At 40.1% G+C, this 25,962-nt stretch overlaps 2 protein-coding genes and 1 non-coding gene across 3 annotated transcripts; all 3 read left to right on the top strand.

The window, feature by feature from the left end:
- Positions 1-2,176: 2,176 nt before the first annotated feature.
- On the top strand, positions 2,177-2,946 carry LOC131237893 (oleosin H2-like). The gene has a single exon (XM_058235940.1). The coding sequence runs from the start codon at positions 2,208-2,210 to the stop codon at positions 2,664-2,666; it is 459 nt and encodes a 152-aa protein (XP_058091923.1). The 5' UTR covers positions 2,177-2,207; the 3' UTR covers positions 2,667-2,946.
- Positions 2,947-10,063: 7,117 nt separating this feature from the next.
- On the top strand, positions 10,064-21,982 carry LOC131228195 (lysM domain receptor-like kinase 3). Its single transcript, XM_058224066.1, has 10 exons — positions 10,064-10,709; positions 11,746-11,955; positions 12,595-12,734; positions 13,016-13,105; positions 13,638-13,743; positions 15,031-15,182; positions 16,891-16,988; positions 19,220-19,358; positions 20,066-20,164; positions 21,607-21,982. Exons 1-10 carry the CDS (start codon positions 10,064-10,066, stop codon positions 21,769-21,771), a joined length of 1,845 nt encoding a protein of 614 aa, XP_058080049.1. The 3' UTR covers positions 21,772-21,982.
- Positions 13,808-13,914, top strand: LOC131238239 (U6 spliceosomal RNA). Its single transcript, XR_009167646.1, has one exon. It is a non-coding gene; the product is annotated as a U6 spliceosomal RNA (small nuclear RNA).
- Positions 21,983-25,962: the final 3,980 nt, after the last annotated feature.

The raw sequence follows: 25,962 nt of genomic DNA, 5'->3' as shown, positions 1-25,962 counted from the left end.
ATGTGGTTTATCCACGTCGTCCATCCATTTTTCCAGCTGGTTTTAGGGGTTGAGCCCAAAATTGAAGCATATCCAAAGCTCAAGTGGACCACACCACAAGAATAATGATTTCCATCATTGAAACTTGCTACGGCACACAGTGATCCTAGGGCACACAGTGATCTTTATTTGTCGTCCAGCCTCTTTAAAGATCCGATAAAGGGAAAACACAAATATCAACTTGATCCAAAACTTCCGTAGCCCCTAAGAAAATTTCAACGGTGGACTTTTAATTTACACTGTTTGTTATGGTGTGGTCCACTTAAACTTTAGATATGCTTCATTTTTGGGGTCAGGCCTTAAAATTAACTGGTAAAGGATGGAGGGAGTGGATAAAATACACTAGCGATTCTATCAAAATTTCTGAGTCAAGCAGACAAAATGAGAACAGTTAACGTTCATGTAAAGTGCTTTATTTTCCCCAACCGGTCACCTGTATGAATATCCAAACCATTCAAATGATTTGATCCATTATGCATATTACTTGAAAATTATCAGTCTGATCCATTCATTATATGGACCAAATTGTAGTTCGTTTCATGTCATTGGATGTTATTGAATTGACGGTATAGTTAGAGTGACGAGTAGGCCATCCTGATTTTCTAGTTACGTGATCTTTACAGCATGGCCCACATTTTGCACGGTTTAGATTTCCCAGAGTGAAATACTGTCGTGAAAAAACAGCTATACATTAAAATTCAGTTCACATAGAATGACCCACGGAAGCTCTTCCGGTGGACGTGAGTTGACCTGGTCACAGGAATCCCATGTAATCTCATGCTCTGTGGGGCCATCATAATATTTCTGTTCGTACATCTATTTTTCCAGCTCATTCTAATGCATGGCTCAAAGATTAGAGATCCAAAACTCAAGTGAGAAAACGATATATATATAAAAACCACGATTGAAACCTTCCTGTGGGCCACCGTGATATTTACAGTCCATCCAACTCATTCCGTGAAAGGAGAGCACAAACCTGATCCAAAACTCCTGTAACCATTGGCGAGTTTTAAAAAAAGAGCATTTAGTTTCCTATATACGTAGCATTTGAGTTTTGGATCTCTCTGGTCAAAAACTTAAATAACTCAAACAATCATGGTGGCTCTATAGAGCTTTGACTATAGGGCTGCAGGCAGCCACTCATTTACCTATAATCCTGAGCCCTTTGGGGCTACCATGATGTGCATGCGACATCCATTCTAGTCTACAAGCAAATCATTTACGTTTCTCACATCATTTTAGAATGTAAGTCCAAAAATAATTCAGATACAAAATACAAATAGGCCATAACAGAAGAAAAGTGGGGATTGAATGTCCACCATTAAAACATTACTCGGCCACAAGTAAGCCACACCACAAGAACAAGGTGGAGATTAAACATCCACCATTAAAGCATTATTAGGCCACAAGTAATTAAGCCCACTGTAAATAAAATTAAAAATAATAATAATAGAGTTGAGAATTAAACGTCCATCATTAAAATTTTATTAGGCTCACATAAGTTTTAAATAAGGATGATATTTAGATCATTCCCTCTCTCTCTCTTCCATTTTTTCACATGCACTCACATCTCACACATACCCACAGAACAGTGGTACTCAACCCATAACCTTCTTGTGAGTCTACCACTGGGGCATGAGAATCACCTTATGAACATTATATATAGAATGTGTGTAAAGATCACAGCAGGCCAAGAAGACTTGAATGATTTGGATTTCTATCCCAGCCCACTTGAGCGTTTGATCTACCTCATTTTTGGATCACATCCTATCATAATATCCCATCATGATATGAAAAACTGATGGACGGAGTGGATGTCAAACGACCAGTGGACCCAGTGAGTTTTTGGGTTAGCCAGGCACCATAACTAGCGTCGCTATGGGAGGCAGCGACCAGGTGGGCGCACGACGCACTCGGCGTACGTAAGATTTCACCCGCTAATCGGTCCAAAACCCAGCTGCATTCAAAACAGCAGCCTTCTTCAGAAACCACCCAAAATGTGGCGCGAGATTCCCACAAAAGTCCCACCTGAGTTGTGCTCCATGCAGCCCATCAGTCCCCAAGATCATGACACGTGTCCACCTCCTCCCATGTGTCTATCGCCACCCTCCCTATAAAAACCCACCTCCCCTTTTCTCCTTCAGCCCTCTCTCTCTCTCTTTCACTCAATGGCTGAGCATCAACAGCACCCAGCAGCCACGTTCAAGAGCTTCTTGCCTGAGAAGGGCCCTTCAACGACCCAAATCCTTGCCGTCGTAACCCTTCTCCCCATCGGTGGCATCCTGCTCACGCTCTCCGGCATCACGCTGACCGGCAGCTTCATCGGCCTCGCGCTTGCCACACCCGTCTTCATCATCTTCAGCCCCGTAATCGTCCCTGCCACGATCGTGGTCGGGCTGGCGGTGGCCGGCTTCCTCACGTCGGGAGCGTTTGGCCTCACCGCCCTCTCATCACTGTCGTGGATCGCCAACTACATCCGTGGGGACCGTACCACGGTCCCGGATCACCTCGACCATGCCAAGCGCCGGATGATGGACATGGGCGGGTACCTTGGGCAGCGGACCAAGGACATGGCTCAGGGGGTTGAGGGTAAGGCACGTGCAGGGCATGAAGGTGCGAGGACGTGAGCTTAACTGCTATAACCATCGGTTGGGGAAATGGCGGGAAGTGGGTCTTCTGTTTTATGGGGTTTTATATAGAGGAGTCTCTGTTTAGGATTTCTGTGTGTTTGTGTTCACTCGTGCGCATGCGTTCATGCGTGCGCTTTTTTATTTATTTATATAATAAAATCTCGTTGGTGTGTAGGAAGAGGATTTTATTTGTGTTTTAGATGCTTGTTTAGGAAGATAGTTGCTTTGGTGGGTTTCCACTTTCCAGCTTCATTTTATTGGGATTGGATTCCTACAACCGAGCTGTATTGACATACAACATCTATGTGCAACATCTACTCCGTTCAAAGCAGCTAACACCTCACGATTGGATCTAAAAATGAAAATCAGGCCCACCCATGACTTAGGTGGGCCACACCACAAGGAAAAGCATGGACGGGGACGCCTACGGTAGAGAGCTTTGTGTGCTAACTTTTCTTTTCTTTTCTTTTCTTTTTTTTTAAATATATTTCATACCATCTAAAGTCTAAACAGTTCATCAGGGGACGATTACGAAGATATATACCAAAAATCAGCCTACTCAGGTGGGCCGCATCAGGTGACTTTGCATTGTTCATCTGGTGTTGCGTACCCGAGTTTTAGATCCTGCTGTTTATTATTATTATTATTCTGTGTGGTGAAAGAGAAATGACGCAACGGATGGACGGAAATTCCTGTCACATAATCGTCAGGTGTTGAAAGCGAGCGTTGCGGAGGATTGCGCTCTCTCTCTCAGGTGCCGTCACGTACACAAATGCACGCATCCATGTCTCACGTGTGATGCTTTCCATGAGGTGGGATATACACACTTTTTGGAGCCCCACGCATCTATGTCATCCATCCGGAGGCACGTGGAGAGAGAGAGAGAGAGAGAGAGAGAGAGAGTTTTTTACGTACGCTATAAGTTTTTAAGTTAATAAGCTACTCTAGATGGTTATCAGTGGTGATCAAAATAGCACCATTGAAATATAACACAGTTGGACCTACCAGCCTAGCCCAAAGGCTGAGATTGTGCCTCATATGCATGGTCCAATCAACTTTCTGGGTCGGGCTTGGCCTAAAGTTATTTTAGAGCAAAATGGTCTGGCCTTCCAAGGATATGCCATTCCATCAGTCAGGCAATCTGTCCGTTGGTTTCTTCCTCGAAAATGTCTCTTTTGTGCATGTGTGGCCCACTTAATACATGGATAGATTAGGAACATTTAAGTGGGAAATAGTGATTTTATCAATTTTTTTATCTGAACCACATCGGGCTCAGGCCTGGACCTACAGTGCTAGGCCCATGCTGGGTTGTGCTGGGCTAAAGACCTCGGTCATTAAGTGTTGGGCTGGGGCCACGCCTAGCATGGCATGCTTAAACTTGGCCCATTACAAAAACCCAATGGGTCGGTGTTATTTGCTACGAACGGTCCTAACCATTCGATATTTTTACAAATGAATTAGAAAATACTAAAGAGTGTGTATCCTAGTACGTTTTTGGAATGCGTAGGATTGTACTTACAGAAAATACTATGGTGTGGACCACCTTCTGATGTGGGTCTGAACCTGATCCAGAAGGCCCAGCTGGCGTACTACCATTACACTTCAGTAGTGCCTTTTTAAGCATTTGTCTACTGGGTTTAGGGGTGTCAATGGGCTGGGCTCACGCCTACCAAAATCTGAATTTTAATAGGCCCAACGAGAAACAGTCCAATTCCGGGCGGAGATCAACCTCAGGCCCGACCCGTTTACAGCTCCAGGAATCAACGTCTACCATCTTTTGCATGACTAGTAGGATGAAAAAGTGCAATTTTTCTTATTCATCCCACGCTATCACCTTGAAAAAAAATGTGGGACCCACCATGATATTTATACGACATCCACTCCGTCCATCATTTGTCCCATCATGTTGAGTTTTTATACAAATATCAGGAAATATAAAAAAATTCAAGTGGGCTACACTGCCGCAAGAAGTGGGAATGGGCAATTATTGAAACCTTCTACGGCCTGCGGTGAATTTTCTAAGCCATCCAAGTTCATCATATAACTTCCACTAGGATGAAGGGAAAACACAAATATAAGCCCGATCAAAAACTTCTGTAGGCCTTCAGAAGATTTCAAAGGTGATCTCCATTGTTTCCTTTAGTGTGGTTTACTTGAAATTTTGATATGCTTAATGTTTTTGTTCGTGTCTTCAAATGATAAATAGAAACAGATGGGAGGAGTGGATGTGGCACTAATCACAGTGGGCCCATAAAGCTTTTGTTGCATTGGGTAGGTCCTCCCATACCTGGATTCCCCACATGTTGTATATGTAATATCCACTCCATCCATCAGATTCTATCCTTGATTTTAGGCGGCTCTGTGCAGAAAATCAACCTCACTCCCTCCATCAGGTTATATCCTTGATTATAGGCACTGGGCAGAAAATCAACCCGATCCACAGGTGGGCCAGACCGCAATGAACAGTAGGGATTTGACACCAACCATATGTTTGTATATATATGGAGCCACAATGGTGTGCATCTTTCATCTAACATAACTTACGGAGTTTCGTGGAGGCGGGCCACACCATGTGAACTTAAAAGGTTTTAGAAGTAATTCTATATTATTTCCACTAATGTGGCTAGAGGTGGGCACCGGACTACTCTTATCCGGCTAACTCAACTCATCCGATTCATTCAGATCCGACTTGACCCGAACCGAGTAGGCTTCGCTCAATCCGAACTCAAACTGAGTCTAGTTCAAGTCACGAACTAGCTCGACCCGAAACTCGATCCGATTAGACTCGATTGGATATATATATATATATATATATATATATATATATAAACTTAATTTCTATCATCTCTAACTCTACCCACCGCACCCTATCCCGACCTGATATATATTCGTCTAGTATATATGTGTGGGTTGCTTGTGGATGCCATTAATTTATATATATTCGTCCTGGTAAAGCATTCACCTCAAATCATTTGTAGCCGTTCGTCACACATGTACAAAAGAATGGGCAGCGTCCAGTTCACTTGTAAATTAGATCCACAATTTATGATTGCAGTTAAAATGTGATTTTGATCGTCAGAAATGGTGGGCCACACCTATTTTTTCAAATTGCAAGCTTCTCCAAGGGTTAAAAAAAACTGAATTGTGATTTCTACTTCATAAGCCAGCTAAACACAAACATTATAATTTCTAGAAATCAAGTAGATTTCGTAAAAATAAAGTCTTGAAAGACACCTCATCTCTATGTATGTGGCCCATATGGAAAAGATTTGATTCCTTCATCTTTTGAGTCCTTTTATGGATGGGCCATATACCCAATCATGTGACTGGATTTCTTGGAGTGAAGGCCGTTGGTTGAAATTTTACAAACCGTCATTTTCTAATAACTAGGGTACTCCTCCAATCATGTGGTTGGGATCGTGTAGGGACCTACAGATGAATGGTTCGGATCTTGTACATGTACCCCCATACCCGTGCGACAGAATGCTTGCTAAGAAACTTGGATGGCAGTATAATAGCTCCAGATCCTTTCTCACCTGACCTTGAAAAAATGTCTTGTAATAGCTCCATATCCTTTCTCACCTGACTTCGAAAAAATGTCTTGTAATAGCTCCAGATTCTTTCTCACCTGAGTTAGAAAAAATGTCTTCATTTCACTTGGGCTTTTTCGTAGAGTCATCCACAAAAGACGTAAACAGGCAGGTAGTCCTCGGACTAAAGTGAAATGGTAGTCCCAAGCTTGGCCACGTGGATCAGTGTACGGCCCACATATGAACGGTCATCATTTTCTACAGGGATTATCATATTCAAAAAATGAAATTGAACGTAGACTATTAACCATTCTATGATTTTATCTGTCCATAGATTGAATGGCTAGGATCATTTTGTCCCAACGCATACTTTGCCTTTGGCCCATTCATCGTAGGCCCAAGACTCTTGACCGGACGTCAAACAAAACGATAATTTGAGAAATTATCATATAGAATGGTCTGTGTTTACTTGACTAATGACATTTTTATTTTCCTCAGATGTGTCACCATGAAAGGGTTCATCACAAAAATCACCTCCAACTAAAAATCCCTGAGGTCCATTTATTAGGTAAGCTATATAGTTGAAATTAATATAAAACCAATGGTGTGATTCGGTGGATGTGTGTGGCCCACCTTAAGATTGGATTGTTCCATTTAGTTAGCCTTATCTTTTTGACAGCTTGGATGTTCCACTGAAGTGGTCGACCTCATTGCAACTTCCCATGAGATCGAGCTGTGTATGCCCCACCATGATGTGTGTCGAACATTTACCCCATCAATTAGATGCACCATTTTATGGTGGGCCAAATGCTTAAAAATCAAGTCAATCCATTACTTGGGTGGGCCACACGACATACGACAGTTTGAGAGAGGTTACCCTTCTGTTAAAAAACTCATAATCATTTATTGGGCCCACCGAAATGTGATTCACAAATTCAATATAATATTATAATTATATATATATATATATATATATATATATATATATATATATATATTTGACAGAGTGGATTTTACAAATACAATATGATGGATTGAACTGAGCTTGGGTGTTTTAGGTGCAATGTAAAACAAGTGTTGTAGACAACTTTGGTCCAACCATTACATGAATTTGGAGGTTTTGTATGGTTGTTGGTTGTTTTTGTGGTGTGGCCCACCTGATGGTTGGGTATGCTTGATTTGTGGCATCTTATTTGTTTATGATTGGCCTAACTCAATCCACCTCATCTAGTAAGAAGCTACCACATGTTGACACACTTATATAAAAGACACAAGAAAAATGTACTCATGCAAGGAGAGGCTGTCAATGCATATCTCTTGACTACAAGTAACCTACTAAAAAGAACCATGCTCAAAGTCATACACGCATTTATTCCTGAAAAAGCGATTATCTCTCTCAAGTCATATGACCAACATCGAGACACGTTTAACTTCTAGTGTGTTAAGAAAGTTTATAAAAGACTTGTTAATGTTTGGATTCTTCGTAATTCTACACACGGACATTATGATTGTCCTAGATCTAATAAAAAATAAGAAATAAAAGAATTTTTTTCAAAAAATGTTCAAAACTCCGTTGGAAAGCCATTTGGAAATATAAGTAAATCACATATGATGGCAATATATAGTAATGATTCCAAATCTCAATAGCCAAGATATAGCCACTTCATAATCGGAAAACTCACACGCAAGATACGGAGGTTTACCCACAGCCACTGTATCTCTCAAAAGTTTATAAAAGCTGGACCTGAAGAAGAGCTTCGGGCACTCGTCAATAATCAATCTATTCTTTTACAACTCTATGCTATCTTTATCTTAGCTCAGTCACTTCACTGTTGTAAAGTTAAATTGTAGCAAGTTCACAGCCATTAGTTTAACTTAATTCTATTACTGTCCTTAATTACTTGATGTATCTCTAGTCACATCCTGCTAACGTCACACTATGATTGTCTCATGATGGTAGAATAGTTTCAACGGCCATTTTTCGAACATAAGCTATCATATGTATTTTGTTTTTCCTCTGCTTAGTTTTATTTTCTATTTTTTTAATTATAATGCTTTAACATTCAATTCAATACAATTGACGGTTTGGACTTATTTTAATTCTGTTTAGTCTTTACTACTTTACAAAGAAACATGATACACTATTACTGTTAAAAGAAAAATTCTTAATCCTAAGGTTAAAAAATCTCATTAAGAATAACTAAGCTTTTCTTTCTAAAATCACCATGTGAGTGGTTACTTAAATCTTCACAGGTCTGATCCTAACTCGGCTAATTTGACACCTAAGTTCACTAGCACACTCCATTTAAGTCAAAAATACATCTCTTACTGGCAACGCATGGCACTAAATCTAATTACATATATTTGACCGGTTTCAAGCCTATCATAACACATGTGGTCATGCATTCCGATTGAACAGCGACACCATCATCATGGTGGGGCTAACATTATGGACGATTCCACATTATACGCACAATACGGCGAGCCCCACATATACAGGTGAACAACTTATTACATTTTTTTGTTTTAATAGCTTGTTAGTACACCCACTGACGGTTCACACTTTGCTGTTAGCCAACCCACTAAGGGAATCGATACCAAGACCTCAGTGTTGAAATGAGGTATCTTTCACTTAGAGCTATGGATCAGGGTGTAGAATAAACTTATTACCTGACGTTGACGAGTAACCGGCCTCCTTTTATATTTCAGAACGGCCATCAGATTACATAACGGTAGTACGGCCATTACATTACATTACATAACAGTGAGCCCCACACGTTGCCAGGAATCGGCATCTTTTCATATCTTTTTTCTAAGAACTGATGTCATCCATCCATTAGTACCACAACTTGCAGTACAGTGCCATCTTTCCCACAAACGTGCCACTTGTGCGGGGCATCAGTACCATGGAAGAAGTAGATCTGACAATGAAAATCATGCATCTCAAAAATCAGGCTAATCCGTTTTCTAGGTGGGCCACACCTATACTTGTCACCTGACTCTAAAAGTGTGCCCAACCTCATCGGTAGAAACCAACCTGATTTTTTCACCAAGTGATTGTCACGGCGGAGTGTACAGTTTCCATGGTACTGATGTCCTGCACAAGTGGCTTGTTGGTGGTAAAGATGGTATTGTACCACAAGTTGCGGTACATCTGTTCCCTTTTCTAGAACCATTGTATACAAAGCTTTGTAGGTAAAGCTTAAGATACAATGGGATGCGTGGGGCCTGCTGTGATGTTTCCACGACATCCAATCGGTCCATCATATACACCCCCTCATGTCAACCAAAAACCAGGCCATCCAAAACTCCGATGGCCACACCATGTGATTTTAGAGGTTTTAGGCAAGACTTTACATGATGTGGCCCACCTTGGTTCTAGAATGGCCTGATTTTTGGATTGTCTATTCATGCTGGTGGGACACATCTTCCGAAAGGATTGGATGGTATATTTAAGCCCTACAAACAACCCGGAAGAGTCTTCATTGGCAGACGTCCCCATCCAAACTTTCTCCTGTGGTGTGGCCCACCTGAGTTCTGGATCGGCTTAATTTTTTTATTCCAAGGATTACATGATGGACGGATTAGATAACATGAAAACATCACGGTGGGCCCCACATATTATGTCATAGATTAAGCTTTACCTGTAAACCTTTTGTACTGGCTGAATAATATTCAACTTTGTATGTATGAAAAACACAAACAGCCAAACACTACGGCCATACAAAAGGAAACAAGTCCCAAAACCATCTCCTTCCCCTTCCTTCCCCATTTCATTTCTCCAGTCTCATCTCCACACAAAAGGAAACAAGTCCTAAAACCATCTCCTTTCTCCAATCTCATCCCTCCAATACAACCACATCAATGGCCCAAATCACATCCCTTCATCTTCTCCTAATCCTCCTTCCTACAACCCTCTTCACCATATCTCATTCAAATCTATCCATCAAAGCTAGCCTAATGTACCCTTTCACATGCGCCCAGGACTCCATCCAAACATGCAATGCATCCCTATACCACATCTCAACAGGCCTCAAAATCGAAGAACTTGCCACTTTCTACAACACAAACACTTCCCAAATCACACCCATAAGCCATGCTACAAACCAAGACTACCTTATTTCAGTGCCATGCACGTGCCGCGACATGAACGGCACGTTCGGGTATTTCTACGATAGCACATATAATGTGAGCATGGGCGACACTTCAACGAATGTAATGGACAGGATTTATAATGGTCAAGCATGGAACGGTGGAGATGATGGGAAACTCCTTGTAGGGAATGTGGTCCCTATCCATCTCTTGTGTGGATGCTCGAATTCGCCGACGGTCGTGACGTACACCGTCCAAGAACAGGACACTTTGGCGGGGATCGCGGAATTGCTGTCTTCGAGCGTGGATGGGATTGAGAGCTTGAATGGGAGAATGACTCAAAATCCAGGATTTATTGATGTTGGATGGGTGTTGTTTGTGCCTATGGAGAAGGTTGGAGTGGTTACACCTAAAGAAGGTTGGTGGTTTTTTTTTTATTCCTACAAAATTCAACTGTGTTTTTGTTACGAATGTTTGGAGAATTGATTGATTATGTATCGTACACTTCACCACTTGTACTACGATCCAGACCATCCATCAGGTGAGTACATGGATGGGCACTGATGGTCCAAGAAGCCCAGACAATCTGGGCTAAGGATTACATTTCAAGCCATAAGCGGGCCAGGTTTGGTCATGGGATCGCATAAATGCTCAACGGGCCAGGCTGGTGCAGTTCGACTTAAGAGATGAAGTCAGGCCTGGTACATGGGCCATGAATCTAGCAGGCTGGGCTGACCTAGCTCATTCCATTGTGTTTAAAACATAGTTGATATCTTAAATCTATAAATCAATAGGTTTGTCAATCCCAACGAATATGTGCTCGTTGCCATTGAAAAACTTTGGAAAAGTCATGTTTTCTTACTAGAACGTTTTTGTGATTTCTCGATGTCATTGCCATCAAAAGTGTCATCAAGCACACACAGAATATGATGGATTTGTTTCCAATTTCAATTGTGGTTCTTATAGAGGCTATATATATTGATTAATCGGGATGGAAATGTATTAAGAAGGCTTTCTAATTTGTTCCTAAGGGTTTTAAGAGCATATCTATCTCTTGCAATTTTCCACTTTCATAGTGTATCATTGTCTCTTTGTATCATGATTTTATTTTATTTTTCAAATGAGTTTTTCCATATAAAATATTATTTGTTTGTTTTTGAACTTAGTTGTGCGGTTGAAGTACTCGGCTTGATTCATCTCCATGTGCTTCAATAGTTACCCAACGGCTGGGCCCAGTTTCACATGTGGTTGCGCCATGCCACAGGGTCCATGCTACATAGCATATTATACATAAGCATACAAACATACATGTATACACATCCAAATGTGTATGTATGTATGGACAGGCATGTAAAGACATCGATGCACCCACATCAAAGGCTCCCGGGCCTACGATTTCACCACCGTACGATCATCCTAACTTAGGATCGACGTTGTTTTTTCTTTCAATACAGGCAAAAGGAGCAATACACCAATAATCATAGGTGTAGTTGCATCTGTATCAGTATTCCTCGTAGCCGCTGGAGTGGCGGTCGTGTGCTTCATCAGGAGAAACACGTCGCGCCAGACCGTCGTCCAAGATCCTAAAATCATGGGCAAAACCTTGAGTGCCAAAAACATGGTTTCCTTACATAACCAGTACCTTCAAAGAGAAAACATGAAAGGTGAGAACTGAATAAATTGCATAGATTGGGCTGGTCCACTCATCAGGTGGGCCGCATGTCTACGTGGTTTTTTTTAACCATCCGTTTTTATTCCACACGTGTAGCCCACCTTATTAGTGTATATGTTCAAACAAATTGCTCTAACTTGATTGTGTTTGCATCACATGAACCGTGCATCATCAGGGCCGTAAATGGGCTGTGAGAATCCTGTTGGGCTTCGGGCCAAACCCACCACAGGCCAGTTTTAGGCCCGACCCAAAAATAAACAAGTTGGCCCATGCTTGAATGGGGAATGATCACGTGTTCAGATTTATGGTGTGTGTGGGGCCCACCATTTATGTGTATATAAAATCCAAACCGTGCATCTGGTGAATCTTCTCATCTTCATCGTATATATATAATATTATCTAGATCCAAAGATCAGGTGGGACACATCATCGGTAGAAATTCTCAATCACCCATACAACCTATACATTCACTTGCTGTAGCCAACCTGAGTTTTGTAATAGCTTGAGTTTCAGTGTGTCGCTTCATCCTGCACGGGTGCACATGATCAATAGATTGGATTGCAAACACAACAAGGTGGACCCCACATTCTATCTGGAAGTTTTAAAGAGAATCTTACACTGTATGGTGCAGATGCGGCGGTTTTCGAGTCTGAAAGGCCTGTAACATTTAGTTTAGAGGAGGTTGAAGAAGCAACAGGAAATTTTGATGAGACGAGGAAGATCGGAGAGGGAGGTTACGGGAGCGTATATTTCGGCATCCTCGAGGCGCAGGTATGATCTGGACCATTGATTAATTGGGCCAAAAGCCATCCTGGGCCTACCCCATGAAAGACATAAATGGGCCTCTCCAGGCTTATCCACAATTTAGTAGAAAAAGTCATAAAATGTGATTATCCATCTGGACCATTTATTGGGGAGGCCCGAAATGGGCCAGACCGGCCCCATAAGCTCAAGAATAGCCCCGAGCTGAGCCTGGGTGAGCTGGGCCCATACGATCAATGGATCACTTTACTCCTGCCAAACTGAGATTCGGACCGTTTTCATGGTCGCAGGAGCTTGCAATTAAGAAGATGAAGTCTAGTAAATCCAAGGAGTTTTTTGCAGAGCTGAAGGTGTTATGCAAAGTACATCACATAAATGTGGTATGAAACCATCTCATGTGTGATTGTGACATCAATGATTCTATTTGAGGCGTTTGGATGCACTATTCAATTGAATTGCAATACCATCCATGAAGGATGGACTTGAGAGTAAAATACTTGCAATTTGTTGCCTTGTCCATCAATATGAATACAGAGAGACAGGTAATTGCAATTTGGTCATGTCCACTATTAAACTAATTATTGCAATTCAATTCAATAGAGCATCCAAACACAACCTCAGTGTTAAATTTGTTTTCTTATCAACATTTATTCGATTTTGTGGAAGAAAAAAAAAAAAAAAAGGCCCATCAAAAGGGGATGGTATCAGCATCCATCCTTTGATGAGCTTAGGGCCTGTTTGGTTGCCACTTAAAAATGAGTTCAACTCATTTTTGTTAATATTAGCTCTAATATATAATTACTATTAATTAAAATGAGATGAACTCATTTTTAAGTGGCAGCCAAACAGATCCTTGAAATTTAAAACTCAAGTGGTGACACATTTTTGGTAATGTTATGAAACTGTTTTAAGGTTGAGCTGATCGGGTATGCTTGCGGAGAGGACCACTTATATCTGGTTTACGAGTTCGTTCGCAATGGTTCGCTCAATGACCATCTTCACGACCCATTACTCAAAGGTAATTAAGGCTAATCCTTTTGCAGCTGCACCTTGGTGCCTAAGGCCGCATTTGGATGCTCTATTAGATTCAATTGCAATAACTAGTTCACTAAGATAGAAATGACCAGATTGTGATCATGGCCCCTGCGGAAGGATGACACACACAAATCGAGAAATGGTCTAAATTTTTTGGGTCCTTACTCTTGCCCGGGTGGTAGACTCTCAGGAGTTTCAACTCCCGGTCAAGGGTTCGAGTACCCATAGGTGGTGAAATTCCACCAGTGTGAGTGTGTGGGGTGTGTGTGCGTGTGTAAAAAATAAAAATAAAAATAATTCCTCTTATAGCTGCAATGCTATTGTCCACGTTTGGATGCACTACTGAATTGAATTATAATACTTTGTTCAATAAATTGGGAAGATATTGTGTGAATAGGCTCGAAAATGCAAGTAGCCCCCTGGTCTTATGATACGCTCGTGAGTCAGTTTACAATCATAACTCGTTGTCAATTCGGATCTGGTCTGACTGAGTCTGAGTCGACTCAGACAAGTTATGCAGGACTCATCAGTCTTAGAAAAAAAAAACTTGAGAAGCCTCAAAATCCAATTGCATTCCATTATAGTCCAACATAAGCAACACCCTAGCAATTTAGAGCCTACTCCCTCAATATGAAGAGTTAGGTAATTACAAGACAGCTATTTCCAATTTATGGAACTAATTACCGAAAGTTCTAGGTAGACTCTATTGATTGATATTTTAAATCTGTAAATCAACAGGTATGTTAATGACAGGTCTAATGCTATTGAGCAGATGCCAACCATCCACATTCAACTTGCATGTCCATGATGGGACCAGACCATTTTTAGGCCAGATCTCTTATGCAATGGGGGCAACCAGATGCACGGTTGGAACTGTATCCACGTGTAGTGGTGCATGCGAGCATAGCAAAACAATCTAGGCCACTCAACTTCTAATCCAATCACCATCCAATACACAGCACCAGGTGACTCAGCCGCATGGTTTTAAGACATGAGTCCGGAGTCAGGTCAGGGTGACTCAGCCGCATGGTTTTAAGACATGGGTCCGGAGTTGGGTCAGTGTAACTCGGCCGAGTCACCCCTATTTTCTATACTTACTCCCGGTGTGAAAATGGATCGGGTCCGACTGAGCCTGAGTCGACTCAGACGAGTTGCACAGCACCCATCTTTAGTCTTGAAATCTTAGTGATGCCATTTTGTACTGTGTTAGATAACATCTGATCTGATGAATCTCATGCTAGAAATATAAATCATTTGAAAATGGAATCAGGCCATCAGCCACTTTCTTGGAATGCAAGAGCCCAGATAGCACTCGATGCTGCGAGGGGAATCGAATACATCCATGATCACACAAAGGCCCAGTACGTCCATCGCGATATAAAGACAAGCAACATCCTACTCGATGAGGGGCTCAGAGCTAAGGTATCAGTACTGACTTTTCATGTCCTCAAGCTTCTTTTTTCCTTTCTTTCTTTTAACTTCCTTTTTTTTTTTTTTTGGCAAAAAGCCAGATCCGATACAAAGCTTTGTACAGAAGTTTGTATTATAAACGTATCCAAGTGCCTTTAAGTGCATTTGATTTAGGGGATTTGCAATATATTTTACATTTTTTAAGCAGTAGTTACATATTATAGGAATTTGTGATGGAAGTAACGTTATATGACTTTAGGTGCAGAAAACGAGATGGACTCTGTGGATCCCACCATAATGTATATGTTTTATCCACGCCGTTGATTCATTTAGCTAGATCATTCTAGGGTCCTCATTTTTGGGCCTATGCCATAAAATGCATGCGTTGTTTTTTGATGCATTCATTTAACGCTGATTTGACAGAAATTACATGAAAATGCATGTAATTGCATCAAACCAAACAAGCCATTGTAATCGTGTTGTTTAAGTGCATCTAAATGTAGTTGTAATTGTGTCTAAGTTCATCTCTATATTTGATGTATAATTCCATTATTTTTCAATTCCAGAAAATTTAGTTTGCACTTTGATTATTTTTCATTTCCACAATATTTAATTTACAGTTGATATCATAGCGATGTATTTGTTTAGGAAACCATTGTGGAAGGTGATTGTCGGGATTGAAACCCAACCTGTTTAAATAGACATGGGATGAAGTTTTAAATCCATCATAACTCCTCTTCTAAGATTCCACACATATGTCCAAAGACTGTCTGGGTATCACAGTTGTCGCACTCCCATCACAATATTTAAACTTTAGATAGATCCAAACCATTAATTAATTAGGCTTGCTTTATAGAACTCTTATAGGATGTACTTATACTGCATGCAAATGCACTTAAGCAATCTTAAACTCGCTTAAATGCACATTGTGTGGAAGCTTCATGTACAAAGCTCTGTATTGGATCCAGGCTCATTCTTCTATGAAGTCCAGCTCTAGTTCTTGTTATTAATCTGTTTTCCTTCCTGAGATCTTGTACTTTTTGACAAATATCGTGGAAATTTTAGAAATCTCACCATATTTTCAGGGAAAATTCATTAAATGATATTACCATAGTTTTTAATTTCTTGGGATTTTATTATGAAATTGTTGTAATTTTTATGAAATAATTATATAGAAGTTTACATAAATTCAAATTTTCCAAACTTTTAAAATTTTAAAATCATTTATTAGTTTAAATTAAATATATTTTAGTGAAAGTTTTCCAATATTATTATGAAAAACAATATCAAAATCTGAAAATCTTCTGAAAAAATCTCATGCCGAAAAGAAGATGTGTCACTATGTTTCTGGCTACTCAGTTTTTACAAGTGGGGGCCATGGTAGGATTATCCTAAGACTGATTATCTGATGGTCGCCAATGCAACAAAAATCTCTTCAATTGGGACATTTCTAACCCTTCAATTGGTGCCATGGAAGTAGATGGTTGAGAAAATAAATATAGCAATGGCCACATAAAACCGCAAAATATCCTAAGAAAATTGTCTAGGATCTTATATCAATGGTCTGGATCACTAAACCATTTTCCCCAGGGTAATAACCATTTTCCCCGCATGTACAAACTGGTAACTGGATGATATTAAAAACTGGGTCTGGGATCAGATAATTCCTTTTCATTTAAATCCTCACCCCTATGGAATTCCTGAAGAACTCTTGCTACAGGTTGGAGATTTCGGGCTGGCAAAGCTCGTAGAACGTAGCAGCGAAGAAGATTGCTTTGTGACGCATTTGGTCGGAACTCCTGGTTACCTTCCGCCCGAGTGAGTACTGTTTTATCTATTCGTTGTTTTATTTAAATAAACGACATTAAGAGAAATGCAATTCCTGTGGTGTAGTCCACTATAGCTTACAATCTGCCTTATTTTTGGGCTCATGCCCTAAAATGAGCTGGTAAAATAGATGGATAGCAGAGATCAAACACATATATCATTGTGGGTCTCACAGATTTTAGTTAGGCAATCTCATGAGATGTAATCTTGATTCTTGAGGCATAATTATTATGTGATTTTTCTCTCTTCTAAAAGGCAATTAAAAGTAATCACTAAATATTTACCATTATTTACTGTGGTAAATGGTAAAAGGTAAAACAAACATACTCTAAACTCATATGCATCAAGTAACCATTAACCATCATCTAGCAATCCTAGAGCTGAGCCATGACTCGACCGAGTTAACTCATCTTTGAAAACAAGTATTCCCAGTTTCCTATCATAACTCAAGGAAAAACCAGGTCATGCCCTGATGGTTATGAGCTCACCCAACTTAGAACTGAGTTGGCTGAGTCAAAGAAAAGTTAGTGGAGTTCTTCTCTAACTGTTGAATCACTGAGTTCTCGAATTCTCGAATACACTGGGCATAGAAGTTGAGTAATTAAGGTTTGAGCCTCTTAACATCTAGAATTTTGTTTTTTATTTTTTATTTTTTTTATTTTTTGTTTATGTTTATGTTTATGTTTTTTTTCTTGTACACCTTTTTTATAACCTTTCGAAGCTTTCTCTAAACATAAAATTTAATTAACAAGCTTTGTTGTTGCTCAAATCTAGTCAAGCTTGTTCCACCTCTTGTGAGTTGCTGGGTACCTACAAATCAGTGGAGAACGAGGAGACACTAGGGCCGCCGGTTATGCATTAGGTCTGTAGACTCATTGGTTGTGGACCATTCATCATTAGGGGTCGACCTTTAATATGCACAGTTCGTTAGGTAGGGCCCACCTTTAATGTTAGTCATTCATCATGTGGGCCCCACCATCAATGTTATTGTCCATCACATGGGGCACGTCTTCAACATCCACTACCCATCATGTAGAGCCCACCTTTAATGTGGACCGCCCATCACGTGGGGCCACCTCCAATGTGGGCCATCCATCATGCGGGACCCGCCTTTGATATGAACCACTAATCATTAGGCTGACCTTTGATGTAGACTATCCATCGCATGGCGCCCACCTTGATAGGGATCATCCATCATGTGGGGCCACCATTATTAATTGCCCATCATGTGGAGCCCACCTTCGATGTGGGTTGCCCATCATGCGGGGCTCACTTTGGATTTGAGACATTCATCATTAGGGGCGGACCTTTGATATGGATCGTCCATCATGTGGGGCCCACTAGATCATCTGCCCATTCATTAGATGATTTTCCAATCTTATGAACTTAAAAAGGGTTCAGGGCTACAAAAAGCATATTGCATTAAATAATTTACTAAATTGTTGTGTCACTAATGAAAATGAAGAAAATAAATTATTTTTGGAAGTTGAAAAGTAATAAAAATTAATTAATAAAAATAAGTTATTTTTTCTTTTTAAAAAACCATTGAATTAAATATCAAACTAACTTATTTAAGAAAAGTAACTTATTAACTAGCGTAAGTTAAAAAGCTACTTATTTAGTAGTATCCAAAGGAACCCTTAGGAGGCATTAGGATCATTACTTAAGCTATTTATGCCTCAGGCAGCTAATCTTGGTTTCTACTTATTAAGTTAAAGTAATTAACTAACTTTAAGTAAAAAAGGTACTTATAATTAATGTTAAATCAAACTTATTTATCTCAAATAAGTTACTTATCTATTGCTATAAGTAGAGAAAGTAATTTATTTAGTGGTATCCAAACAAGAGTCGTTTGGATCATAAGTTACTTAAGATAACCTACTTATTCCATAAGTAACTTGTTTTAGTTTCTACTTATTAAGAAAATAAGTATGTTTGGCAAACAACAAACTTATCAGCTTATCCTCTCGTTTGTCTCACCTCATGCATCTCTTCAGTAACTTATGAAAGGTATAAAAGTCATAAAAAAAAAAAATTTGAAGTGATTAAATACTTCTAAGTAAAAAAGTTACGTATAACTAATCGTAAACCAAACTTACCTGAAATAAGTCACTTATCTACTGCTGCAAGCGGAAGAGTAACATATTTGGTGGTATCCAAACGGGCCCTTGGTGTCCCAGTGGAGTTGTTTGAAAGCATGGTGTTCTGTAATTTTTTTATAGGTCGGTTCGTGAGCTACAGATGACGTCGAAAACCGATGTTTTTGCATTTGGGGTGGTGCTTGCAGAGCTGATAACTGGTCAGCGTGCTCTCATCCGAGACAACCGGGAGCCGAACAGGATGAAATCGCTAACTTCCATCGTGAGTCTTTTTCTTTTTCCCTCCTAAGAAATCTTCACTGATAATCAGAGCTTGAAAGGGTGCTGCTCTCTTCAAGTAACAGCCGCGTTTGGATGCTCAATCGATCTGAATTTACATTCTCTACAGCGGAAATGACAAAAGAGGGAGTGGAATCATTTCAATTCAAAAGAGTGACCTGATTGGTAACACCAATTCAGATTGTTTCAAGTTGGATTTGAAATCATAGCAATTTCAGTTTGTGGGGCTACTGCTATTTATGAATGAGTAGGGAGAGCCTCCCTACGAAGTGAAAATGACAATCCACTCCAACCATCATGTATGGACCCTCATTTTCTTTTCGAGCCCAAAAATAAAACTGATCCAATTCTCAATTGGGCCACACCATGCAAAAATATGCCTAAAACATGTAAAGTCACACCTTTTGGCCCCACATGATTTTCGGAATGGCCTAATTTTTGGGGCGTCTTTTCATCATGGTGGGGTGCATCTTATGAACAGATTGGATGGCACATACAAAATCGATCAAGTCCGATCAAACCGTCGGTTCTGTTTGGAACAGTACCGAGTCGGGTCTGGTCAAGTCAGATCCACCGGATCGGGCCTAAGTTGCCCACCTCTAGATGTGGGCCCTACATCATGGTAAGTCCCACACAAAAATCAAAGAATTATTGTAGAACTAGCCTCATTTTTTTTAATAACATTGCTAGGTCTATGAAATATTCCGAAAAGAAGAGCCGGAGAATGCACTTGAAGCTGTTATAGATGGGAATCTCAAGGACAGCTATCCAATAGAAGAAGTATACAAGGTTGTTTTCTTTTCACTTCCTGCACATAAATTTTTATTTTTTATTTTTTTTACTTGGCAACTTATCTGAGTCTGAGTCGAGTCATGACTAGCTAGCTGGGTTGGGGCGTGAATCAGCCCGACTCACTCAGACAAGTTGGGTGCGGCTTGGAGGAGTCGTCAATCCATTTATTTCTGCATGAAACTCCCACAATAGCCCTACCAAAAAAGAAAAGAAAATAAAATAAAATAAACACCATAGTAAGTTGCATGTGGGCAAATCTCACTGGCATCGACACCGAGGTTATCTCCACAATGGTTTGCTAATCAAGTTCTTTAAAAATGGTTTTCAATACAAATATTATTATTTATCTTTGGATAATGTCTTTATTCAATGTATATTGTACACTTCAATTGTATTTATACACTATCAATAAATATATATACACACACACACACACAAATTTCTTGGAAATCATGTTTTGTCATAAATACTACTTATTTGTCTATAATCAGTTTTGAATCATTTAAATTAAAGACTTTGTGTGCATTAACATTTTCAAAGCATGAGAGGATGTCTGACCATTAAGTTAGTGGATCCAAGTCTATAAAAAAGATATTAGCAATCCCACTGCAAAACACATAAGAAAACAAAAAATATATATATACATAGACCATTTGGAATGTGGAATTAGGTGGTATGGAATTACATTTGGTCTAATATAAATTTCATCTGATATTTGGAAATAATGGAAATTTTTTTATTAATTTAAATATCATATCATTCAATTCCAACAAGAGATGCAATATAAATTTTTTATTTCCAATGGATTTTGAAATTGGCTAAATCTACTGAAGCAAGTGTTTTATCAACATTGTCTATTCATATGCATCCTTTACATTGACAATCAACTTGCTTATGCATATATGCGACCGGTATCAATTGTGAAATCTAGTCTATTAATTCTAATTTCATGGTGCACTAAACATAAATTTTCACTAATATAATGTTTTGTCAAAGGAAGAATTTAATCCCAAACATAAGATTAAACATTCAAAATACCATACCATGACATACAATCATTATGTAATAATAGAGTTAATTCTACCTAATACAATTCAATACCATTTATTCGAGCCTTCAAAACAGACCCTAAAATCCCAATGGCATGGAAGATCATACCACCCAAATCAATTCCTAATCCTGCGACCATATTCTCCTTGTGATTTTGGCAATGATAAGCGGTCCAATCTTTAATTTTCAGATGAAAACTCAGAATAACTCTTGAGACTCTTTAAATCAACTCAACTCAAGCGAGTTTTCGTTTTCCTAACCTATGGTACAGATTCCAGAACACTTTGTATACATGCATGTGCATATTGTAATGGCTTGATTTTAATCCTTAGTTTTTTTTTTGTTTTTTTTTTTTTTTCAATTTACCCATCTTTGCATTGCTGCTGCAGATGGCGGAAATCGCTGGATGGTGTTTGAACGAAGAACCGGTGAATCGACCGGAGATGCGGGATATCGTGGTCATGCTATCACAGATTATGGTGGCTTCTGTGGAGTGGGAGGCCTCACTTGGCGGCAAGAGTCAAGTCTTCAGTGGCATCCTTAATGGCAGATGAGACGCCTCTGTGGATATGACGACGATCGCGCTTTAAAATGGACCACCTACATGCATTGAAGGCTTTGATCATGGTTGATGAACTTTGGAAAGATGAAATGTTTTTACCATAATGTTTTCTTTTGGGTGGGGCATCCTTTTGTTAAGTAGGCGTGATCTTATGTGTGGGGCCCAAGTGGACACTGATCAACAAAGATCATTGAATGGATGGGGTCCACTGTATATTGCACATGGCCCATTAAAAACCATGTCTAGATTATCTATTCATACATTTAAGTACATGCAAAATGGTCTTGTAGACTGTCCAGTACTACAGATTTATTCACGCAAATGAAGTACATCCATCTCTTTTATCATCTAATTTTAGGGTCTTATACAGCAAAAATTAATCATATCCAAAGATCAAGTGGACCACACCACCGAAGCAGTGTGAATTGAATTCTACCGTTGAAAAGTTGTTGGGGGCCCACGGAAGTTTTATATCAAGATGATATTTGTTTTTTCCATTCATCCATGTCTTTGTGATCTTATGAACAGTTTGGATGAAAAATAAACATCATTGGAGGTTTAGAAACATTTCAATGGTGAAAATCAATACTTCCACTGTTTCCTTTGGTATGGTCTACTTGAGCTTTTGATATACTTCAGTTTTGGGCTCAACCCCTAAAATGATCTGAAAAAATGGATGGACGGCGTGGATAAACCACATGAATTCACAGTGGGCTCAACAGAGTTTACTCAGTACGATAAGACTCGGTACGCAATCCGATTTCACGTGTCTAACGGGGACGCGGATTTCCTGCCAAAGCCTTTTGCAGTAAGATCCTGGGCAAGGATCCCAGATGGGTTCACTGCGATGTTTGTGATAAATCCGACCCGTTCATCCATTTTTAGATATCATTTTAAGACATAATACCAAAACTAAGGTATATACAAAACTCAAATGGGCCACACGAGAGGAAACAGTGGGGATTTAGTGTCCACCGTTGAAATATTTATATGGCCACAAAAGTTTTGCATCGGTCTAATACTTTGGTGTTTTCACTTCATCCTAGTATAAATGACCTTATAAACAGTTTGGATGGCATATAAACATCAAGACGCCTGGGAAGGTTTCAACTGTAGGAATTTCTTTCTCCACTGTTTCATCTTATATGGCCTAGTTGAGTTTTTAATCATCCTAATTTTTGGTTACATGTTTTAAAATGGACTCTCATGATTTCCGATCACCAAATCCAGTGTCGACAACCTCCATAGTACCCCATTCTCGGCTCTCAGCATTTATATGCCAGATTTCGACCCGGGGATCCTACAATGAGGATTTTCCACCGTACATTTTTCTTATAAGAAGCATAACCACAAGTATACCCAAATCATAAAGGCAACATCATCACCACATATCCACTAATATAATCATTTAAATATAATGCTGAAGGGGGAATACACATACCAAAATCAAAGCTCCAGAGGACAGCTGCATGCTCCAAGCTTAGTGCTGTTGCAACTTAATGCCACCTGCACGCATCTATCGTGCATAAGCTTATAAAAGCTTAGATGGTGGTGAAAGTGTGTGTACAAAATAAGTGCCAAGTGTACAATAAAGCCCATAAATCATACATCATCGGAATAAGCAGAAATACTGACAAGATCATGAATCATACGGTATTAGAGTAAGCAGAAATATCATGTACTGATGAAGTAATGTAGATTAGCTATGCAATGCGGAGACAACAAACTAAATATCAGATGCCGATGATGCAATGCAATATGTAAATCCGGATGAGTCCACGAATACCGTCAGCCATATCTAGGCAGTATAAATGAAGAAACATAGTAACCCCAAATGTCATATGTTACAGATGTAATGCGATATGCGATGCGAATGGAATGACCATGCTGGCTATAGGGTCCATCACAAGGGACTTCTATTCAAACCAATCTCATACCTAAATTTGGATAGTCGACACAATGTGGTAAACTCTTGATCTCGGGTTAGTCGCCCACCCAACCAAAATCCTGCCATACGAAGGTACACGTGACAAATAATTACGCACCACCAAGGGAGTGGATAGTGAATGAATGAATGAATGGATATTCAATTCCTACTCAACAAGTCCACATATCGACGGTTGCTCTTGGAAAAATCAGGTCTATTACACTCTACTCTAACTGCCTCCTCCTTAGCTGCACAGCCCAGTGAGTGGAAGAGACCTCACTATCGGGCCTGGCTCGTCGATAGCGGATCCATTTACGAGCTGGTCATACTCAGCCTAGCTTATAGCCCCCTCACTCGAGTGGATAAGGCCACACCCCCTTCCAACCAACCACGACACAATGGGAGACACGACCTCATGGTATAGGCATTGGTGCTCATATTCCACTTGGTCTAGACATTGGAACATCTCCTAGTACCAAGGAGGTTCTGAGATTTTCACCTAAGAACATCCTAAGTGCCCACAGTGCTAGAACCAAATATTTTCGGTGTCCTATCTAGCCATCCACAATGTACCTGTGGAGGTCATGACCCTGATGTCGCTAGGGCGTACAATAATCAAGTCACATGTATGCGAGATGCATGAGTCACACTGTCCAGTCATGTAGCAATCCTGCGCGTACTGCGCGATAATGTGGGCACTCCGTCTCATAAGGAGTCCCGTAAATAGTCTGCCCGATGGCGTATGCTATGATCAAACATTCCTCATATTAGGCATACATATGATGCGTATAGGCATGAATCATGGAGTTATACTAAGCATTTTATATGGTGATGAACTATCCTCACAACGAAGATGGGCCTTGATGGCCTACACACAACAAGTATGGGCCTATCAATGGGCCCTAGGGAGAGTTATAATGCGGACATTTAACCAACATTATTCTTACAATGTGGACGTCAAACCAACATTGCTCTCAAGGCATGGCCCGCCATAAATGTCATTACATAACCCATGGTGGAATCACACAATGCAATAGACCTTGTATACATCCCATTGGGCCTCAACCCATGGGCCTCAAATACATCAAATGAGCCTCAACCTATAGGCCCTAATACATCACAATGGGCCTTAACCCATGGGCCCTAATACATCACAATGGGCCTCAACCCATGGGCCTCAAATACATCAAATGGGTCACATCATATGGGCCTTATATATATCAAGTGGGCCTCAACAATGGGCCATAAACATATCAAAGGTGGGCCTCATAGATGGGTCTCATATATATCAAAGGTGGGCCTCAATGGACAGCCATAAATAAATCAAAATGGGCCCCATACATATACTAAGGTGGGCCTCAATGGGCAGCCACAAATAAATCAAGATGGGCCCCATACATATACTAAGGTAGGCCTCGATGTACGACCATAAATAAATCAAAATGGGCCCCATACATATACTAAGGTGGGCCTCAATGGGCAGCCACAAATAAATCAAGATGGGCCCCATACATATACTAAGGTGGGGTCCACTTGAACTATAGATCTGTCTTATTTTTAGTCTCAAGCCTGTAGTACAAGCTTGCCAAATGGTGGATGGTTTGGATGCAACCCATGCATCATGGTGGATCCCATGAAGGCCCACCATCATCTATATATTATATAATATAATATATAATCTATATATAATATATATAATATAATATAATATAATACACACACACACACACACACACACACACACACCACACACACACACACATACGACAAGGTGGGCCCCACCCCCATGGCAAAACAGATGGATGACGTGAGTGAAACATAAATCTCACAGTGGCATCCACCGTCCAGTAGACTAGACGGTGTGGATTACTACATACATCAGGTGGGTTCGACGGTGTGAATAAAACACATATATCACGGTGGGTCCCACGTAGGGCCCACCATAATGTTTATAAGCCATCCAATCCGTTCATAAGGTCACACAAACCTAGATGAAGAGTAAAAACGAATTTCATACTGATTCAAAACCTCTGCAACCCAAAAAGGGTTTCAATGGCAGACGTTCAAACCCCCTACTGTTTCCTGCCGTGTGAGCCACCTGAGTCTTGGATCAGACTGATTTTTAGAGGGCATCCTATTGCCCTAAGCGCCAACAAAATGGACGGTGTGGATATACAAAACACACATCATGGTGGGGCCCACGGCTAGGACAGTGGTCTTGCTGACCGTCCACCCTGCCTGTATTTATATATATTT

Source organism: Magnolia sinica, chromosome 2, assembly GCF_029962835.1.
Source record: "Magnolia sinica isolate HGM2019 chromosome 2, MsV1, whole genome shotgun sequence".
Classification (NCBI taxonomy): Eukaryota; Viridiplantae; Streptophyta; class Magnoliopsida; order Magnoliales; family Magnoliaceae; genus Magnolia; species Magnolia sinica.
The sequence above is the reverse complement of the archived record's forward strand: the minus strand, read 5'-3'. Positions and strand labels throughout refer to the sequence as shown.

What these genes read in the sequence shown, in the direction of transcription:
- LOC131237893 (XM_058235940.1), top strand. Translation starts at nt 2,208, where the DNA reads ATGGCTGAGCATCAACAGCACCCAGCAGCCACGTTCAAGAGCTTCTTG.
- LOC131228195 (XM_058224066.1), top strand. Translation starts at nt 10,064, where the DNA reads ATGGCCCAAATCACATCCCTTCATCTTCTCCTAATCCTCCTTCCTACA. An exon ending in AGTGGTTACACCTAAAGAAG is followed by an intron (nt 10,710 to 11,745) that starts GTTGGTGGTTTT and finishes CTTTCAATACAG; the next exon opens with GCAAAAGGAGCAATACACCA. An exon ending in AAGTACATCACATAAATGTG is followed by an intron (nt 13,106 to 13,637) that starts GTATGAAACCAT and finishes AACTGTTTTAAG; the next exon opens with GTTGAGCTGATCGGGTATGC.